This window comes from Notolepis coatsorum, assembly GCF_963971535.1.
Source record: "Notolepis coatsorum genome assembly, chromosome: 18".
Classification (NCBI taxonomy): domain Eukaryota; kingdom Metazoa; phylum Chordata; class Actinopteri; order Aulopiformes; family Paralepididae; genus Notolepis; species Notolepis coatsorum.
In genome coordinates, this window is record NC_140182.1 from 24465150 (window position 1) to 24488289 (window position 23140).

The 23140-nt window shown below is 42.0% G+C and overlaps 1 protein-coding gene across 1 annotated transcript in view; it reads right to left on the reverse strand.

The window, feature by feature from the left end:
- LOC311245277 (SH3 and multiple ankyrin repeat domains protein 2-like) overlaps nucleotides 1–23140 on the reverse strand; it is a gene marked incomplete at both ends in the record, with an annotated part of 187162 nt that overhangs the window by 127869 nt on the left and 36153 nt on the right. The window contains 1 exon segment of the mRNA XM_084335113.1: nucleotides 10051–10132. Within this exon segment, the coding sequence (XP_084191239.1) occupies nucleotides 10051–10132 (82 nt within the window).

Here is a 23140-nt window from a genome sequence, read left to right on the forward strand (position 1 = left end):
TTGCCGCCGTGGCGGCAGATAATAATAATACTTAGAATAATAATACTTAGACAAACGCACGCAGTCACGTAAGGGGCTACTCTCTATATTGACGTGATTCCATCAACACATAGGTAATATTTAGATCACAGGCTGGTCATGCATAATCTCGCCCACCAGGCTGTAAAAATCATCAATTTATTGCCATCATGGACCAATAACAGAACAGATTGACAGGTGGTGACAAAGCACAAGACTGGGCATTTATTTAAAAAACATACCCTAACCACATAACAGATATTTAAAAGGTAATTAACAGGCATGTTCTGCAACATATATCCACTCTTGAACAATGAAAAACTCCCTTTTCTTCTATTTACAAATAAGAGCAGCTCTGAAGGCTCACGGCGTCCCATGGGATGTTCCACTTGAGCACCACAGGTTTCACAAATTATTGTTATTATTATTTCTGTTATTATCCTGTGATTTATTGTTGATTATTACTGTTACTGTATTGTTTGTCTTGTTCCTTTGGCGTGGCTGAATTGGCTGAATAGCAGTGATCGTCCATCTTAGTTAGTTAGGCGTTGGAGTATATAGCGCGGCGTATATTGATGCAGGTAGGTATTATCTGATGCAGCTAGGTATTATCATGCTAATATGGCGTGTTCTGCGATACCCGCTTATTATTATTAACCTGCGTGTGTGCGAGCGTTGCTAATATGGCGTGTTCTGCGATACCCATTTATTATTATTAACCTGCGTGGGGGCTTGCCTGAGGGGCATTATCGCGGCTCATGCGCATGCGCGCTCGCGCGGGCGTAGGAGGGAAACGAGCGTAGATCGCTGGATAATCAGAGCAACGCGGAAGGGAGGGTTGCTTGCCGAAAGGATACAAGCGCCCGGACATGTCCACTTTTCATGCCCTGTCCGGGGTGTCAGTTTTTTATTATAATAAATTCATGGAAATGTCCAGGTTAAATTGTTTTTCACAGGACCGTTAAGCATGTACTTAAATTGACTGGCACGTTGCATAGAATACTACGGTACTCTGTTAACTGCTTCTGCGCCAAGAACGAGTTATCTTGTTATTGCCCGCCAATCGAATAACGCCAATAACGAGTAAACTCGTTTTTATGATCGTTATTTCCTTTATTCGCTATTGCCATTCATAATTCATCCAGCAAGGCTCTCGGAGACTCTGGACTCTGTCTGATATTGCAACGGCTCAATACCGCCGCCTGGTGGATTTCGGGCAATGTTGCACTCACTCTAAACAGGATGGTGCGCTCTGTGCATCAGTGAATATGTTCCGGACAGAGCTCTCTTGTTAAGTGGATCCAGACAAACACTCTAGTGCATTGGATCGCTTTCGAGACGCAAGAATCAATATGCTTTCGGCGTTTATTGCGTCGTACAAACGGAAAACGGATCTAGCAGATGGAAATCAAATAATTGGAATATTTTTTCTCCAGACTCATCGGCCACAGGTAAGAGGAATCTAACGTTAATTCCAGCTCGATTGTCCATTTATTTCATTACAATCCATCTGATTAACGTATGATGTCGTACTAAAGAAAGCCGTTACTGACAATCAAGGAATCATAAACGACCCCCCCCCTTTCCTTCACGCATGGAGCATAATGTACACCGATCATATGCATTTGAATTTTTTTATGTAGCGTGTGTATATGAATGAACACAACACAACAACACTAACTTACCATCTTTAGATAATAAAGTACTCAACCTCTACTGTCTTTAACTATGAATGAACACAACACTAACTTACCATCTTTAGATAATAAAGTACTCAACCTCAGCTGTCTTTAACTATGAATGAACACAACACTAACTTACCATCATTAGATAATAACATACTCAACCTCTACTGTCTTTATCTATGAATGAACACAACACTCTTTTGTTTACCTTTAGATAATAAAGTACTCAACCTCTAGTGTCTTATGAATGAAGGCTTCTGAGACACATCTGCTGCTGCTGGTTATGTAGCTGTGTGTGGTTGGCCCGTCTGGCTGCTGACCGTTCTCTGTAAACCCTGGAAGCCATTATACAATAATAGCCAGAGAAGAGCTACAGTAACCAACCGTCATACCTGTCAATTATTTCGCACATAATCTCACACACATCCAGAAACTGCAAGCTGTTTTGCACACATTCATTTAGTTTGACAGTTATTGAGATTGAGTTTGAATAATGGCTGTGATGTCATGGGGGACATTGAATCTTCCTTGTGTTGTGTTAATTACAGCAGCATGAAAAAACAACAATACCATGTCTTGGATGTGAGATTATGTGCAGAATAAATTAGCATTGTCTGTTGGTGAAGTGCCATGTTAACCCTTTCACTACCACACTACAGACGTCTGTAGTGTGGTAGTGAAAGGGTTAACCTTCTGTAGTGTGGCAGTGAAAGGGTTAACTCTTTGGCAGTGCGGCAGTGAAAGGGTTAACGGGAACAGTGACTGAATCCCGAGCAGCTTGTCTGTCTGTGTTACATGGCACTGTTTGTAGGAGTAATGCGTTATAATAACCTTAGAGAGTCTGTGGGTGTGGAGGGCGGGGGAGGGGACGTTGAGGGTGGGTGGTCTTTTGAGTGGGTGAATGTCTGTATATGAGTATAGGGCGGTGGGTATGTCGATATATTAGGTCTATAGATGGTATTCTTGTGTTGATCCTGTGTGCCTTAATACTGGGATTGCACTGGGGTGTGCACGGGTATCTCTATACGGAGGTGTTGGTGCACACCCTAGTGTCATCCCAGGTGTATGTAATGGTGTATGTATCTGTGCATCTAATGTTAGTGAGGGCATGTCTACTTTGTACACACACTGCTTTTATTACCTTTTTATTTACCTACTGTATGTCCTATTTTATAATGTTTTATGTCAGCCGGGTGTTGCAAATTAGCTCTGGCTACAAACACTGTGATACAGGCATTATCTATGTATTTTTGTATCTGTCCCTGTCAAATAAATAAATCAATTCAAATCAAACTGGCCACCAAACGTTCTGACCATCCCTTAAAAAAGAGCCTCTATATCTGTGAAGCAAGTGGTTCTGCTCAGCTCAACCCAGGTCCTTCCCCCCGGCGCCAGAGCTGCAGAGTTGGCATGTTTGTTCCTAGAGCTGGAGATGTTTGCGTAACGCTCTTCACTGTTATCCGAATACGAGGGCTGGCGATGAGGAGCCCGGAGCTACACACGTTATTACATCACAACCCCCATCTGACGTTGAGAGAGAGAGAGAGAGAGAGAGAGAGAGAGAGAGAGAGAGAGAGAGAGAGAGAGAGAGAGAGAGAGAGAGAGAGAGAGAGAGAGCTAGACAGAGAGAAAAAGAGAGACAGATATAGACAGACATACATATATAGAGACAGATAGACAGATAGACAGATAGATATATAGATAGATAGACAGACATAGAGAGATAGAGACCGCTAGACAGAAAAGAGAGACACACATACAGACAGACATACAGACAGACATACAGATAGACAGAGAGAGACAGCTAGACAGACAGACACAGAGTCATATAGACAGAGAGCGAGAGAGATAGAGACAGATAGACAGATAGAAAGAGAGAGAGACAGATAGACAGACAGACAGACAGACATAGAAACATAGAGAGACAAATACAGACAGAGAGACAGATAGAAAGACAGACATACAGAGAGAGAGATAGAGAGAAAGAGAGACAGACAGACAGACAGACAGACAGACAGACAGACAGACAGACAGACAGACAGACAGACAGACAGACAGACAGACAGACAGACAGACAGACAGACAGACAGACAGACAGACAGACAGACAGACAGACAGACAGACAGACAGACAGACAGACAGACAGACAGACAGACAGACAGACAGACAGACAGACAGACAGACAGACCAGGCTCATTGAAACACACTAGTAGTCTGGTCATATGAGAACCCAGCAGAACCACTGTCTCATACTCTGACAATGAGCTGCATGCAGTTTATAATTCAGAAGTGGGCGGGGCTTGCTGCAGTCTCTCAGGGTCTGAATCCAGACAGCCAGAAAACAGCCCCACAGCCCAGATCAGATCCCAGACTCATGATCTCAGAAACCAGGATGTAGGCAGGTAGGTGATGAAGAATACATGGCTTATGATCATAAAACAGGGTTATGGGTTTCATGGCATCTGCTGATGAAATGAACGAGACAGAATAAAAAAAAACACAAATGACAGCAAAGCACAGATGGTTTTATTCACATTCACAACTCATTCAACTCTGAGGCAGGCTGTGCTAACAGTGTGAGGAGAAGGGCCCCCCTTTTTGGATATAAACAACAATGTAAACAATAAAACAACATGAACACATTATGTCATGTCAGTGTTTCGTTCTTATTATGACTCGTAATGGCATGATTTATTTATAGCCCAAAATATATTTTTCCTTTTTTTTTGAGAGAGAGAGAGAGAGAGAGAGAGAGAGAGAGAGAGAGAGAGAGAGTGAAGCAGTGAGTTATCCAAACAACTATATAGGCAACACAGTCTCGTCAGAAAACGTAAATAAAGTACTACTACAGGATGTTGCAGCCATAAGTCATTATTTACATACATTATTTAATTTTATTGCACTGTAAACAAACTGTGATTTTATATGTCTGCACTTCATGTGCTCATTTTATGTCTATTTGATTGCACTGCACTTACTATTGCACTATTTTACTCTGTCTATTCTATCTTATTCTTTTTATTATTGTCTATTTTTAAAACTGAATCAAACCATAAACAAGGTGGCCTGTTGGGATGTTAGATCCTAATTTGAACAAATTATTTTATATGTCTGCACGTTATGTGCTCATTTTATGCCTGTATTTTTCTGTTGTAAAGCACTTTGAGCTGACATTTTTGTATGAAAGGTGCTATACAAATAAAGTTTATTATTATTATATTATTATTGTATCGTCAAAAGTCCAAAACAAATGACACAACCAGGAGTTGAACCAACAATCATAGCAGTCATGGGTGATTGATTATATGATTATAGTTAGTGCTCTCACCTCTATCTAACTATGATTATAGTTAGTGCTCTCACCACTATCTAACTATGATTATAGTTAGTGCTCTCACCACTATCTAACTATGATTATAGTTAGTGCTCTCACCACTATCTAACTATGATTATAGTTAGTGCTCTCACCACTATCTAACTATGATTATAGTTAGTGCTCTCACCACTATCTAACTATGATTATAGTTAGTGCTCTCACCACTATCTAACTATGATATAGTTAGTGCTCTCACCACTATCTAACTATGATTATAGTTAGTGCTCTCACCACTATCTAACTATGATTATAGTTAGTGCTCTCACCACTATCTAACTATGATTATAGTTAGTGCTCTCACCACTATCTAACTATGATTATAGTTAGTGCTCTCACCACTATCTAACTATGATTATAGTTAGTGCTCTCACCACTATCTAACTATGATTATAGTTAGTGCTCTCACCACTATCTAACTATGATTATAGTTAGTGCTCTCACCGCTATCTAACTATGGTTATAGTTAGTGCTCCCACCGCTATCTAACTATGATTATAGTTAGTGCTCCCACCGCTATCTAACTATGATTATAGTTAGAGTTGAGTTTAGTTTTAACATTCCCTTAACGGTTATGGTTAAGATATAAAGGGTTAAGGTTCGGATTCGATCCCCAGCAGGGGAACTTATACGTTTTCAGACAATGTAAAAAGTAAAACAATTTGAACATGGAATATATGTATTATTTGTAATACGTACACATGTTACATTTTAGATTGTGACATTATGTACCTTTTTTCCTGTGGTTGATTAGTACTTTATTTACAAATTTTACATGAGCCTGGGCTGATAGAGGGGGGGGGGGGGGGGGGGGTCCGCCATGCCGAAGGAATCTGCAGACCCATCTGAAATACCTTTATTATCACATAGTCTGATGTCTGCTCAGATGAGGGTGGCATAATACATTAAACTTGGATCTAAAAACATTCGTTCTCTGTTACAGTTTTCCCCTCTAGCACATTAGTTACCTTGCCATGTGATCTTTCTGCCTTACTGAAGTGTGTGTGTGGTGGGCTTAATGCAGCTTTCTCTGTTACTGAAGTGTGTGTGTGGTGGGCTTAATGCAGCTTTCTCTGTTACTGAAGTGTGTGTGTGGTGGTGGCCGAGCTTAATGCAGCTTTCTCTGAGCGTTTTCCTGGGTCTCGCAACTGCCGCGGCTCCGCCACTTCCTCGATATTGATTGGTCGGTCGAAAAAAGTGACCCTGATGAGCGCGCTCCTCTCCAAAAGTTGAACTAGTTTAGTAGGGAGCACTCCGCCCAAAAACGCGAGGCACGGTGTTCTGCCGAATTCTACTACCTCCTCGAAAACTGCTGCCGTAGCGCGAATCGCCTATATCTTTTGACAGCTGGGTGACGTCACCCTATAGTTCACTCCGAACTCCAACAGGTGTACCGACATGTTAACTTATCATCTACAAATACATTCAGCTGCAAAGCCAATTACATGCAAATATTTACATGCTTATACAGTTCAAAAGGTGCAATGAAAAACATATGTTTAAGATATTGTTTAAGATATATCAACAAGACTGTAACTGAGGGGTACAATTCCCTGACTGTATTGATAAGTATGGTATCATTAAACCACTACCGCTTTATGTACTTTAACTACTGGCCATACAGTACACGATATCTAAATATGATGAACACTTTCCCACCATGAAACCAGGTCCACACAAAGGTAATAATCAAATATTTAATATATAGCAAAGGGTACATATAACATTCACTATTACGTTTATGATTTGAATGCACTTGTAAGGCAAATGAGTACTCGTAGGCAAATCAACACTGAATGTCCAATCTCTGGTTACGCAGGAAGCAAGTATACAACCTGGCTCTTAGGGAATTATATCTATGGTCACTTAATGATTATAGCTGGATAGACTGTAGGGGTCCTCCCGGTCGTAAGCCGGTAGGGGGGGTAGGAGAGCCGTCGGCAGTATCCCGTCTGGTCAACGATGTCTAGGGAGACTTCACGTACAGAAGACAGTGCAGTAGAATCTTGATCCACAGATGAATACACCTTGGCTCTCTTGTAGGCTGTAGCTGTAGCTGTAGCTGTAGCTCCACAGTGAAGAAGAAGCGAGGCGACCTCAGTCTGGTCTGAGCGCCGTCTCACCTTGACTCCTCTCGGGGTAGATCCAACACTCACCGGTGTTGGCGATTATCCGCTCCACAAATCAAAGTACCAAAGCAAATATATATTCCATCCAATGTACAGGTCCACTCGGTCCTCGCCTAGAACTCCTCGGATGAAAGCACCACGTGTGGTCTGCCCAACCTGGTTAAGACTCTAGATAACACGAGGAAGCGATGGGGGTGCTGCTCACTTTAGAACTCTAACCGCACGATGCACCATACATAATAGACTATTATTACTTAATAGAAATACGGTGCCAAACTCTGGCAATTCAGCTATTAATTCGCACGAGGTCTCAATGCTATTCTAAGGCCAAACAGGCCATACTACACCGCACGCGGTATCGTGGGGTGAGGCTTCACGTTCTGTTACTTAGTTGGGTAGAAGGCGAAGGGATAAGAGGACTTCTACATTTCTTGCGCCATATTTATATGCACGGTGAACAAGTAGTGCCACTCTCTTTTCGGTAGCCATATTCCTGCGCAGAGCCGGGGCTAGTAGGGACATGTTTCGTCGGTACCATTGAACTTGGCTCAAGGGGCCTGTCTCCTGGCGCCAGGTCCTTGTCCAATGAGAGAATGAACTATTATGGGCTGTAGTAGACTAAAGGGATATTCCGTGTATATGTACAAGGAATATACAAGGGATATCAAACGATATACAAATACTATTCAATATATATCCATAAATAAATATATATATTCGGTTTAATCTGATCCTTCACAACAAAGACTCTTATTATTATTATATTATTATTGTATCGTCAAAAGTCCAAAACAAATGACACAACCAGGAGTTGAACCAACAATCATAGCAGTCATGGGTGATTGATTATATGATTATAGTTAGTGCTCTCACCTCTATCTAACTATGATTATAGAGCTGTACTGTATTGTACCCATTCTGCAATCTGTTAATAAAGTTTTCAATCAATCAATCAAACTCAACATGACGTTCGTCAGCAAGGTGGCAGAATATTGTAGAGTGAACGATTGTGGGTCATGCGCATGCGTGCGCAAGCGCAGGAGCGCTGGCAGCAGAATTCGAGGAAGAGTAGCAGAACAACGGCGCTGGGAAAAGGAGCGCGCCGGACCGGTCGCGTCTGTAGCATAGAAATGAATGACAGACAGGAGCTGACCACTGATAAAACGTCCCCGGTCGACACGGGCCCTATTAGGCTATAGGTATGAGCAGAGTCATAGAATATGACTCTGGGTATGAGTAACGTTACAGAACCACACATAGTCCACACAACACAGGTCTGCAGGCATGATGAAGACGCACATATTAAAATACACATGCTCAGATTAACCCCTCTGATCCAACACTAAAATTCACACACAACAGTCCTATTTACACATAAACACACGGATGAACCAATACCGAACAACAAGTCCACGACCAAACACATCGAGTCTAACATTATTATAGTAGTAGGCAAATGCAACATTATCGCCACCGATGCAGCTTTCTCTGTTACTGAAGTGTGTGTGTGGTGGTGGGCTTAATGCAGCTTTCTCTGTTACTGAAGTGTGTGTGTGGTGGTGGGCTTAATGCAGCTTTCTCTGTTACTGAAGTGTGTGTGTGTGGTGGGCTTAATGCAGCTTTCTCTGTTACTGAAGTGTGTGTGTGTGGTGGGCTTAATGCAGCTTTCTCTGTTACTGAAGTGTGTGTGTGTGGTGGGCTTAATGCAGCTTTCTCTGTTACTGAAGTGTGTGTGTGTGGTGGGCTTAATGCAGCTTTCTCTGTACTGAAGTGTGTGTGTGTGGTGGGCTTAATGCAGCTTTCTCTGTTACTGAAGTGTGTGTGTGTGGTGGGCTTAATGCAGCTTTCTCTGTACTGAAGTGTGTGTGTGTGGTGGTGGGCTTAATGCAGCTTTCTCTGTTACTGAAGTGTGTGTGTGGTGGTGGGCTTAATGCAGCTTCCTCTGTTACTGAAGTGTGTGTGTGTGGTGGTGGGCTTAATGCAGCTTTATCTGTTACTGAAGTGTGTGTGTGTGTGGTGGTGGGCTTAATGCAGCTTTCTCTGTTACTGAAGTGTGTGTGTGTGGTGGGCTTAATGCAGCTTTCTCTGTACTGAAGTGTGTGTGTGTGGTGGGCTTAATGCAGCTTTCTCTGTACTGAAGTGTGTGTGTGTGGTGGGCTTAATGCAGCTTTCTCTGTTACTGAAGTGTGTGTGTGTGGTGGTGGGCTTAATGCAGCTTTCTCTGTACTGAAGTGTGTGTGTGGTGGGCTTAATGCAGCTTTCTCTGTTACTGAAGTGTGTGTGTGTGGTGGTGGGCTTAATGCAGCTTTCTCTGTACTGAAGTGTGTGTGTGGTGGGCTTAATGCAGCTTTCTCTGTTACTGAAGTGTGTGTGTGGTGGTGGGCTTAATGCAGCTTTCTCTGTACTGAAGTGTGTGTGTGTGGTGGGCTGAAGTACCACTTGGTAAAACTGCTTTCACGTCCTGCCAAGGTGACACCACTGAGGGAGACGGTGGGGTCTATATCTATATAAAGAAACTCAAAGTATTAAGAGCGATACACTGCTCTGCTGTTATATATTTTTTATTGAACAATTTTATCACACTTTTTACTGTCCGTTCTATTTTATAATTTTTTGCCTATTTTAAACTGAATCAAACCGCACTTTCTTACTCTATCTAATCTATTCTATTTTATTATTTGTATTACTGAAAAACTGTGATTTACCCTACCTTGCTACCTCTCTATCTTTTTGTATTTAATTCTTTATGCACGCTTATGGCTGTATTTTTTACTGTTGTGAAGCACTTTGAACTGCAATTTCTGTATGAAAAGTGCTATACAAATAAAGTTATTATTATTATTACCTGGAGGCATCAAAGCTGTCGTAGGAGCCGACGGTGTAGTTCCTGAAGAGCTTCCGGCGCTCCGCACGGTCGGCTCGGGCGTCTGGAGCGGAACACAACACGACAGAACAGACACACAGGGAGCATATAGTTAGGAGAGGATACAGTCATTAGGACAGAACAGAACAGAGTGGAACAGAACGGAACCGGAGCGTCTGCTGGACCTCATGTAGGGCGGGTTTGGGCTCTTTGCTTATCCTGTTCTCAGTCTGATCATCTTTAGTTCAAGGTTGTCTGTCGCTCCAATGGAGAGAATAGAATATAATAGAATAGAATAGAATAGAATAGAATAGAATAGAATCAGAAGTGTATATAATTTAATAAGAACATGATAGAATATAATCAGAAGTAGGGATGTCCCGATCCGATCACGTGATCGGCGCCGATCACATGCTTTTCAGAGGATCGGGATCGGGAAAAAAAATTTAATAAAAATCTGCAGTCAAAAAAAGAGTTTACATTTTTTTTTATTCAACAAACATGACCATGTTCACGTCTTAAACTCATACGGAGGCCTTAGTTTTGGTTTTAAATTACATATAATATATCATTAATGTATTTATTGTCACACAGAGCAGAATAATTGTCCACAACAAACACATTCCCTTTAATTTACACCGTTGCAACAAACACATTCCCTTTAATTTAGACCTACACGCTCACATCACAGCAACACGTCGCTCCCGAAACACGGTTATCCACTGACTTGAGCAGCTAGAGGTTTGGAACTAAGCATTTTAAAATAGAAAGTCAAGCCAGTCCAACAGCAATTGCAATGTTTGCAAGGAGGACATTCCGCATGGAGAAAAAACTCATGAAGCAGCAGGCTGGAGGCGGAGTTTTCAGACTAACCTTTCACCTGGATAACGTCAATTATTTGCTGTGTGACTGAGGATTATCGTCGGCGTTTCAGACCAGAATGGAGCTAATCATTACGTAAGTCGAACACTGAATGTATACTAATGTGCAAACATATTGAAACTTTTAATATTTCTCATATGAAGCACATTTCTCAGGGTGAATGTAATAACAAGAGCCGCCGCGCTCGCGCCCCTCGAGGGACTATAGGCAACAGAAGGGCTTGTCTTGCTCCGCCAGTTTCTGACAAAAATGCGTCAAAATTGATTACTAATGTGAAAGATCGGATCGGGAACGATCGGGATCGGTAGATATTTAAAATCACATGATCGGGATCGGATGGGAGCAAAAAAAGGCGATCGGGGCATCCCTGATCAGAAGAGTATACTGTATTCTGAGTATAGAACAGAATAGAATCAGAAGAGTATAGAACCGGGGCGCCCGAGTGGCGCACCGCATACAGCACTACGGTTCAACACGGTCGACCCGGGTTCGACTCCCGGACCCAATGATCTTTGCCGAATGTCTTCCCCGGTCTATCTCCCATTTCCTCCTCTCTCTCTCTCTCTCTCTCTCTACGGGAAAAAATCTGAAAAAATCAACAACAAAAAAAAACTACAAAAAACATAACTTGTCCGAAAGGACAAGTAACATTAAAAAAGAGTATAGAACTAAATATAGTATATAATTGTATAGAATCAGAAGAGTATAGGTCATAATAGAATAAGAACAGTATATAACTAAATAGAGTAGAATCAAAAGATTATAGGATTGGGCGGCTGAGTGGCGCAGTGGGCAAGACGCTCGCCACTAACACAGGAGATGCTGGTATCGAGCCCAGCTCTCGGCGTTGCTACCGGCTTGGCCGGCCGTCATACTAACACAATTGGCAGTGTTAGATGGTGGGAAAGCCGGTGGGTGGGGATTGGACGTTGTGGACAGTGACTCCGACAGGTCGGTTGGGTGACACATGTACATCGGAAACAGGAAGTATCGGGGGCAGTGTGAGCCTCCCACGCGTTACTCCTCGCCGCTGAGAGATCGAGCTGTCTGGTGAAAAGATGCGACAGACTGCCTCCTTGTGTACTGGAGGGGACACGTGATGCAAGGTTTCTATCCTCACTACAGCCGACCAGTGGGAGGCATAGTCTAGCAACGTTCAAGACAGGGGAGGGAAGAATTGGAATCACGAAATTGGGATGGGAGAAAAATTGAAAAATAGGAGAAAAGTGGATAAAAAAAAAAAGTATAAGATTTAATAGAATCAGAAGAGTTTAGAACAGAATAAAATCAGAAGAGTATTGAACTAAATAGAGTAGAATCAGAAGAGTATAGAATTGAATAGAATCAGAAGAGTATATATAACTAAATCAAAAGAGTATAGCATTTAATAGAATCAGAAGAGTAAATAACAGAATAGAATCAGAAGAGTATACTAAATAGAGTAGAATCAGACGAGTATAGAATTGAATAGAATCAGAAGAGTATAGAACATAATTACCTATGTCACTTGTTGCAAATGACATCTGCCACTTACAACACTCGTTCTGCTCAACACATTCTCCTAAAGATTCCGAAAACATACACTGCACTTGGTCAAACTTCATTCAGGGCTGCTGCTGCTAGTGACTGGAACAACCTACAAAAATCTCTCAAACTGGTCACCTTAATGCCTAAGTCAACATTCAAGCACTCTCTGATGAACATTCTCACTGATTCCTGCAACTGTTTCTCAACCCAGTAACATCCCTGTCTGTCATGGTGCCCCTCTCACTGCTATATTTCTTGTTGTATGTATATTTATATTGTAATAACTGTAACACTTCCCCGGGCCCTGTGGGACCAGCCGGCAACCCTCCGCCCGGTTCGGTTGGTCCAGGACTCAGACATTCACAACCCCCCTTCAATACACTTCACAATACAACATTGGCAACCGGTGGGCTGAGCCAGATGTGGCAGATCTGGCATCAGCTCACGCACCGGTGGGCTGAGCCAGATGTGGCAGATCTGGCATCAGCTCACGCACCTAATTAACATTGTCATCTGCCATTTATGTTTGTTATGTTCGTTGTCTATGTTGTCGTTGTTGTTTCCATTTAGTTAGATTTGTGTTTCCCTGTCTGTGTTTTGTAAATGTGTTTTAGTCTGTTGGTCTCAGTTTGTTCGATTGTTATAGTTTTCCTCTGTGTTCTGTGCTCTGTGTTCTGTTAGGTTTGTCTACCACACCTGTGTCCTGTTTGTAATTACCTTTTGTCTCTAATTAATGTTTGTATATTAAGTGTCTGGACCATGTTACCTGTGTTTGTCAGTCATGTATCCTGTCTTGTGAGTAAAACATTGTTATCGTCACCACGCCGTCTCTTATCTGCTCATTTCAAGCCTTCTTTCGTATTCACTCTGCTACCTGGGTTCCAATCACCATGCAGAGTAAGCGCACTCATAAAAAATAACATATATTGTTATTATTGTTATTAGTATGTCGGACATGTTTAATCCTGAATTCCTTGTCGGCCCCCCCCCCCCCCCCCCCCCCCCCTCCTTTCAAGAGGCGTTGTCTCTTGCCAGGCCATCATTGTAAATAAGAATTTGTTCTTAATTGATTTGCCTGGTTAAATAAAGGTAAAATAAAAAAGTATAATAATATAATCAGAAGAGTATAGAACTAGCATAGCGTTACATATAGAGCCAAGGAAACAGGTACACCTCACCTGGCTGCATGTGCTCCAATCCACACAAAAAAACGGTCCTAAAAAGCAGCTGAAAGTACATAATATTTTGTGTCTTTGGTCGAGTTGTTTGTCTGTTGTGTGATGCCTTGTTGGATTGAATTGTAGCCAGGAGAGCCACAGCCAACTGGAGCACCCAGGAAAACACAACTCAGTCCATAGTGGTCCAGTTGGAGAGAGTTCAGTCCTAGGTGATCTGTGTAATGGTAGAATAATATGGTCTAGGTAGTAGGGCTGAGCCCAAACGTTCGAACGTTCGGACCTTCGTTCGTTACGTTGGCGTTGGATTTATATTCTTTTTATGTGTCTATTCATTCTGTTTAAACCAATGGGGTTTTTCTTCACAGTTGCAGATAAAGATTAGGCTACACTAATATTATAGTATTATACTATTATTGTATATGACTCGTCATAAAAATGTAAATAAAACATTTATCATAAATGATGTAGCCTATCTGCATCCGCTTGGCACTCAGCGCTCCATCAAGACGTCACCATCACTTTCGTACCAACCGTGCCCTTATTGGATTATTTATGTTGATGATACTGATTAGTTATATTCATTAAAGAAAGTTGATTTAATAAAAGAAAAGACTCATTTAATCAGATTAATCACTTTATTCAAATTGAGGATTTAGTTTGAGGATATTTTAGGGGGAAAAAAGATTTAGAATTTTTTGTAATTAAAAACAAAGGTTCTAACGTCCGTTCGAAAAACCCTGACGAAGTTCGAAGCCCAAAAATAGGCTTCGGGGACAGCTCTACTAGGTAGTAGATAACTAGCAACTATCACATACTAGATTTGTAATGCAAACATATACTGTATAATACAATACTGTGAATAGTGCAAGGATTGTGACAGAACATTTAAGTCAGAAGAGGAGAGAGAAGAGAGAAGAGAAGAGACGAGACGAGACGAGACGAGAAGAGAAGAGAAGAGAAGAGAAGAGAAGAGAAGAGAAGAGAAGAGAAGAGAAGAGAAGAGAAGAGAAGAGAAGAGAAGAGAAGAGAAGAGAAGAGAAGAGAAGAGAAGAGAAGAATGTGTTGTTCCAGGAGGCTTTGAAGCCAGATGGTCCAGGTGTCAAACGAGCAGCAGAATTAAATAACACACACCTACAGCAGTGTGCAGTGTGTGTGTGTGTGTGTGTGTGTGTGTGTGTGTGTGTGTGTGTGTGTGTGTGTCTGTGTCTGTGTGTGTCTGTGTGTGCTCATTAGAGAAATAAATAATTGTTCATTGCTATCATGACCTACATGTCTTCATCCACTACTACAAATTATTATTAGTGTTATTTATCATTTAAATACTATACATAATATTATATTATATTATTTCCCAATCCGTAATCCAGACATAAAGAAAAGTAGCAATATAGACGTTTTCATTCTCTAGCTGATTGACTATGAGGTCTAACACTAGACTAAACACAAGGTAAAAGGAGGGTTTCTAGTGTATTTGCAGCATTTTGTGTCTGTAAAAGCTTACAAAGGTTTATGTGAGTAAAGTGTATGAACACTATGTAAAGCTGACCTGTATTCTGATTTACAATGGGGAATTGAGGCATTTAGAAATTCTCTTTCTGAGAGCTACAGTGTACCGTTTCTGTGTATGTCAGGGCAGAAAGTACCCTTTCTAAAAGAACACTTTGTGTACGTCAGGGCAAAAAGTACCCTTTCTAAAAGAACACTTTGTGTACATCAGGGCAAAAAGTACCCTTTCTAAAAGAACACTTTGTGTACGTCAGGGCAAAAAGTACCCTTTCTAAGAGAACACTTTGCATACGTCAGGGCAAAAAGTACCCTTTCTAAGAGAACACTTTGTGTACGTCAGGGCAAAAAGTACCCTTTCTAAGAGAACACTTTGCATACGTCAGGGCAAAAAGTACTCTTTCTAAGAGCTAGACCATGCAGAAAGTACTCTTTCTAAGAGAACACTTTGTGTATGTCAGGCAGAAAGTACCCTTTCTAAGAGAACACTTTGTGTATGTCAGGGCAGAAAGTACCCTTTCTAAGAGAACACTTTGTGTATGTCAGGGCAGAAAGTATCCTTTCTAAGAGAACACTTTGTGTATGTCAGGGCAGAAAGTACCCTTTCTAAGAGAACACTTTGTGTATGTCAGGGCAGAAAGTATCCTTTCTAAGAGAACACTTTGTGTATGTCAGGGCAGAAAGTACCCTTTCTAAGAGAACACTTTGTGTATGTCAGGGCAGAAAGTACCCTTTCTAAGAGAACACTTTGTGTATGTCAGGGCAGAAAGTACCCTTTCTAAGAGAACACTTTGTGTATGTCAGGGCAGAAAGTACCCTTTCTAAGAGAACACTTTGTGTACGTCAGGGCAGAAAGTACTCTTTCTAAGAGAACACTTTGTGTATGTCAGGGCAGAAAGTACCCTTTCTAAGAGAACACTTTGTGTATGTCAGGGCAGAAAGTACTCTTTCTAAGAGCTAGACCATGCAGAAAGTACTCTTTCTAAAAGAACACTTTGTGTACGTCAGGGCAGACAGTACTCTTTCTAAGAGAACACTTTGCGTACATCAGGGCAGAAAGTACTCTTTCTAAGAGAACACTTTGTGTATGTCAGGGCAGAAAGTACTCTTTCTAAGAGAACACTTTGTGTATGTCAGGGCAGAAAGTACTCTTTCTAAGAGAACACTTTGTGTATGTCAGGGCAGAAAGTACTCTTTCTAAGAGCTAGACCATGCAGAAAGTACTCTTTCTAAGAGAACACTTTGTGTATGTCAGGGCAGAAAGTACTATTTCTAAGAGAACACTTTATGTATGTCAGGCAGAAAGTACTCTTTCTAAGAGAACACTTTGTGTACATCAGGGCAGAAAGTACTCTTTCTAAGAGAACACTTTGTGTATGTCAGGGCAGAAAGTACTCTTTCTAAGAGAACACTTTGTGTACATCAGGGCAGAAAGTACTCTTTCTAAGAGAACACTTTGTGTATGTCAGGCAGAAAGTACTCTTTCTAAGAGCTAGACCATGCAGAAAGTACTCTTTCTAAGAGCTAGACCATGCAGAAAGTACTCTTTCTAAGAGAACACTTTGTGTACGTCAGGGCGCCAGGGACTCAAGCCTGGATGCTACCTGTACACCAGCCTGTACGGCAGATGAACTCACACATAAACTGCTTTCAGACACAGTGACAGGAGATACGCTAATCTTCCTTGCCTAAGTATTGATTCAACACTGCAACAGATTGCAATTGATGTACCATATTTCTTCCATTTGACTGCAGAAAAAGCAGGGATAATATCCATTATGGCAATAACAACAAAATCAATACGACATTAGATCTCACTTTGTCAATGACCTGCTTTTTGTTTTCATCACCCGCTGCCCCAAATTCTCCCACATCACACCTGTCCTCTCCTCACTTCACTGGCTCCCTGTCAAGTATAGGATTGACTTTAAGATCTGTCTCCTCACTTACAAAGCCCTCCACTCCCTAGCACCTGATTACATCTACAACCTTCTTCAACACTACACTCCCTCCCGCTCACTCCGCTCATCCAACTTAGCCCTTCTGAGCACACCACACTACCGCCTTAAATCCACAGAAAACAAATCATTCTCCTCCGCTGCTCCCGGACTCTGGAATCAACTCCCATTACACATCAAAGAAGCCCCATCTCTAGAAACATTTAAGTCCCACCTCAAAACCCACCTGTTCAAACTTGCATACCCACACTCCTGACCCCTAACCCCTGCATCACTTACATTTTCACATCTGTACAGACCTATACTTTAGTATTATTATTTATTTAAAAATGGTCTCTGTCTTGTCTCTAAGTTGTCTCCCTCTCTCTGTATTATCCCCACTATGTCGTCATTGTGAAAGTTCATGTACTGTGTTTGTCCCTGTACTGTGTTTGTCTGTATGCTATAATGCCATGTATGTAAAGCGCTTTGAGATTCCTAATGTAAGGCGCTATATAAAATTAATTTATTATTATTATTATTATTATTATTATTATTATTATTCTCAAAAACACATTATAATCCAGTATATCTCATCTCATTTCATCTCATCTCATCTCATCTCATCTCATCTCATCTCATCTCATCCCCTAGTTGAGGTTTGTGTGACTGAAATGACAATCAGCAGCCATGCTGTATCAATTACATTTTATCTTGGATCAATGGAGACCAACTTGAACCTGCACTTTGACCATGTTAAAGATGAACAGGTTATTTATTTCTGTGCCCCAGCACAGTTCAGTCAGTATTTGTCAACACCAACAACTCTCTCCTAAAGCTAGACATCTGAGAAAGGTCTTGAATCTGAAGATGTATAATGTTGGGCTCTCCATAGACTGAGAGTTAGACCATGCAAAGTGTACCCTCGAGGAGAGCACTTTGTGTATGTCGGGTCAAAAGTACCCTTTCTAAAAGAACACTCTGTGTACGTCATGGCAAAAAGATTTATTAGATTGAGATAGATAGATAGATTGAGATTGAGAGACTGAGATACAGTAGCTAAACAGAGAGAGACTGAGATACAGTAACTATAATGCAGGACTTTGGATAATTCTTTATTTGGCATGCAGTGACACACACCTGTCCTTGTGTCCATGACTGTATTGTGACCTGTATTCCTATTGTATGTCTATGTGCTTTTGTTGTGTTTTTATTCTAATGTTATTTATCTTGATTTTATTCTGTTTTTATTGCTAACCCTTTTTCACACAGGATTTTTGCCTGTACCTTCTGGCAGGGGGACTGCCAATGGAAATTAGCCTTTTGGCTAAAATTGGGTGCATTTACATTTGTAAAATGTTTTATTAATGTACGCTGTCCCCCTTGATCAAATAAAGTAAACCTAAACCTAAACATGCGATTGGCGGCACACACACAGGAACACACACATGCAATTGTTGGGCCGCCGATGCGATTGAGTCTCTGCACACATCTTTTTTTTATCTATTTTTTCTCCCCCCTTTTCGTATTTTTATCCCATCCCAATTTAGTCGTTATGCCAATTCCCTTCCTGGTCGTTGCACGCATTTGTCCCCCACTTGCCGGCCTAGGGAGGGTTGATAGATACTATCACATGTCTCCTCCGATACATGTGGAGTCAGCCAGCCGCTTCTTTTCACCTGACAGCGAGGACTCTCACTGGGGGAGCGTAACGCGTGGGAGCATTACACTACCTCCCCCAGATTCTTTCCCTGCTGAACAGGCGCCCCGACCGACCAGTAGGAGTCGCTGTTTACAACGACCAGGATACACACCCCACCGGCTTCCCACCCGCTATCACTGCCAATTGTGTTAGTATGGATGACCGACCAAGCCGCAGGTACCGATGACAGCTGGATTAGATCCCAGAATCTCTGCGGCGGTAGGCAGGCGCTTAGTCCGCTGCGCTACCCAGTCGCACCTAACACATGACCCATTCTGACTGAGATACAGTAGCTAGATAGAGAGACTGAGATACAGTAGCTAGATAGAGAGACTGAGATACAGTAACTAGATAGAGAGAGACTGAGATACAGTAACTAGAGAGAGACTGAGATACAGTAACTAGATAGAGAGAGACTGAGATACAGTAACTAGAGAGAGACTGAGATACAGTAACTAGAGAGAGACTGAGATACAGTAACTAGATAGAGAGAGACTGAGATACAGTAACTAGAGAGAGACTGAGATACAGTAACTAGAGAGAGAGACTGAGATACAGTAACTAGAGAGAGAGACTGAGATACAGTAACTAGATAGAGAGAGACTGAGATACAGTAACTAGAGAGAGACTGAGATACAGTAACTAGATAGATAGAGACTGAGATACAGTAACTAGAGAGAGAGACTGAGATACAGTAACTAGAGAGAGAGACTGAGATACAGTAACTAGAGAGAGAGACTGAGATACAGTAGAGAGAGAGAGACCGAGATACAGTAACTAGAGAGAGAGACTGAGATACAGTAACTAGATAGAGACTGAGATACAGTAACTAGATAGAGAGAGACTGAGATACAGTAACTAGAGAGAGACTGAGATACAGTAGCTAGATAGAGAGAGACTGAGATACAGTAACTAGATAGAGACTGAGATACAGTAGCTAGATAGAGAGAGACTGAGATACAGTAACTAGAGAGAGACTGAGATACAGTAGCTAGATAGAGAGAGACTGAGATACAGTAACTAGAGAGAGACTGAGATACAGTAGCTAGATAGAGAGACTGAGATACAGTAACTAGAGAGATACTGAGATACAGTAGAGAGAGAGAGACTGAGATACAGTAACTAGAGAGAGAGACTGAGATACAGTAACTAGATAGAGACTGAGATACAGTAGCTAGATAGAGAGAGACTGAGATACAGTAACTAGATAGAGACTGAGATACAGTAGCTAGATATAGAGAGACTGAGATACAGTAACTAGAGAGAGACTGAGATACAGTAGCTAGAGAGACTGATATACAGTAACTAGAGAGAGAGAGACTGAGATACAGTAGAGAGAGACTGAGATACAGTAGCTAGATAGAGAGAGACTGAGATACAGTAACTAGATAGAGAGACTGAGATACAGTAACTAGATAGAGAGAGACTGAGATACAGTAACTAGATAGAGAGAGACTGAGATACAGTAACTAGATAGAGAGACTGAGATACAGTAGAGAGAGACTGAGATACAGTAACTAGAGAGAGAGAGACTGAGATACAGTAACTAGAGAGAGAGAGACTGAGATACAGTAACTAGATAGAGAGAGACTGAGATACAGTAACTAGATAGAGAGAGACTGAGATACAGTAACTAGATAGAGAGACTGAGATACAGTAGAGAGAGACTGAGATACAGTAACTAGAGAGAGATACTGAGATACAGTAGCTAGATAGATAGAGACTGAGATACAGTAGCTAGATAGAGAGACTGAGATACAGTAACTAGATAGAGAGAGACTGAGAAAGAAGACATAGATTATGGTAGAGATAGACAGATAGACTATTGTAGTTATTGCTCTCTCTCTCTTGTATTGTACACAGCACTGTTCTCAGATGTTCTGGGAGTCTCCAGCCGACCCGCGTGGGCTCCACACCTTCTTTCTATCCATCCCTCCTTCCTTCCATCCCTCTTTTCATCATTCTATCCATCCCACTCACTGTTGTTGTCATAGACACTGGGTTCCTTTTCTAAGCACAGTATTGCACACACGCGCACACACACATGCACGCGCACACACACACACATGCACACACACATGCACACAGGCACACACACACACACACACACACACGCGCTCATACTCACTGCTCTTTGATGGGGTGAGTTGTGCAAACACACATACATACACACACCACTCACAGCCCTTTGATGGGGTGAGGGCATACTCACATACACACACACACACACACAAACAGCAGTACGGACTGACTTGTACTCTCTCTCTCTCTCTCTCTCTCTGTCACACACACACTCTCGTGGTGAGTGGGGTTAAAGGTGTGCCACGAGTTACAATAGAAGTACTCTGTTCTACAGCTAGATTCTAGTTTCTATAGATAGATGTGCTGTATATAGTTAGATATGTAAGGGATAATGTATAGCTACGAGGTCATTGTCGCAAAATAATTGACCGACACGTAGTTTAAAATACCGAGCCGCCTCGGCGAGGTGTTTTAAACGTCAGTGAAGGTCAATTATTTTGCGATGATGACCGAGTAAAGCTATACATTATCCCGCTTATTACATGGCTAACTTACTAACAATATACCTAATTCATTTGACAAATCGCAGTTGTTCTGTGGCTCTGTCAGCCCAAATAAAGTGATTATTATTATCGCGGGCAGCCCGGCAGGTGTGTCTGATTGGCTGCACTGAAACAGTGTTTGTCAGTGGGCTTGATTGCGAACAGCTGCGCACAGCGGTCATTATTGTCCCACAGCGGTCATTATTGTCTGATAATGACCGCTGTCTGGGGGCTATTGACCAATCACAAGCAAGCATTTCGGCGAATGTGAAAACGCCATGTAATAAAGATAGATAGATAGATAGATAGATAGATAGATAGATAGATAGATAGATAGATAGATAGATAGATAGATAGATAGATAGATAGATAGATAGATAGATAGATAGATAGATATACCTACATATGCACATAATACATACATATATACATACATACTGCCAGTTATCAAAGTCTGTGTGTGTGAGAGAGAGAGAGCGAGAGCGAGAGCGAGAGCGAGAGATAGATAGATAGATAGATAGATAGATAGATAGATAGATAGATAGATAGATAGATAGATAGATAGATAGACCTACATATGCACATAATACACTGGCGGCGATATAGGCGAGGCTGCCGAGGCAGCTGCCTTAGGGCCCGCGGGGGGTCTGGGGGGAGGGGGGGCCCGGGCCCAGGCCCGGGACTGAATGGAGTTGCCGTTCGCGTGTGGGACTGGATCGAACGGCAACTGGTAACGGCAACTGGGACTGGTGCGTTTGTTTTGACTGTAGGCTCCTCTCGTTTTGCCAGTACTGTGGTACGAGTACGACTGATAGCGTGTGGTTTAGAAACAGGGCGTTTTACACAAATCCAGCGCTCCCTTTCTTGGCTGTGACGTAGCCACGTAAGTTTCACAAGCAGCACGGAGGTAATGCCGCGTTCACGTTACGTGGGAAGAATCGGAAGAACCAGCTTCCGACTGGGAAAAACCATTCACGTCAGCCTCCTAGTGGTAATTCCTACTAGGACATATGGGATTTTTTATAGACCCCGATATCTCCCACTTCGCGTCACCAATTGCGGAAGTATGGATGTGGGCGTTTTCATCGAGTCAATGCGTGAAGGCTTCCTAGTTGTAGCAACGAGATGTCCTCTGGTTCTTCCGCTTCTTCCCACGTACAGTAACGTGAACGCGGCATCAGAGGAAAAAGATCGCTTGCTAGGGCAACAAGCTATAACACATATGATCCAACATAATAAGTCACCTGAAAACATCACCACCGCTACGATGGTGTATTAAAATCCGACGACGCCGAGCAGCTAAAGGGGACATTTACTGAGGACCAGCACAAAGTGTGGATATATTATGATTTAACAAGTCTTATCTGTCCAGGACGATGACAACATTATTGCAGGTAAGCTAACTACTAACGTTATCACGCTAGCTTGGATGCTAACTAACGTAATGTCATGGTGAATGAATGAAAACTTTATTTAACAGATTGCAGAATGGGTACAATACAGTACAGCTCAATACATACAATTGTTAACACTTTCTCTGCCAAGGACGCCTAAACTCGTCATTCCCCGCCATGCTAATTCTGCCAGTGACGCCGTAACACGTCATTGAGATCAATATTTCAAAAATCTGTGATCGCAATCATATTTCTCCCCCGGAGACTTGAGATCTACTGTTGATCCCCTCTCAACTCTCCAACGGTTCAAGAGTGCCATCTGGTGGCCGATCGGCGGATCGCCCAAACCGGAAACCGGAAACGGAAACTGGTGCTCATCCAAATT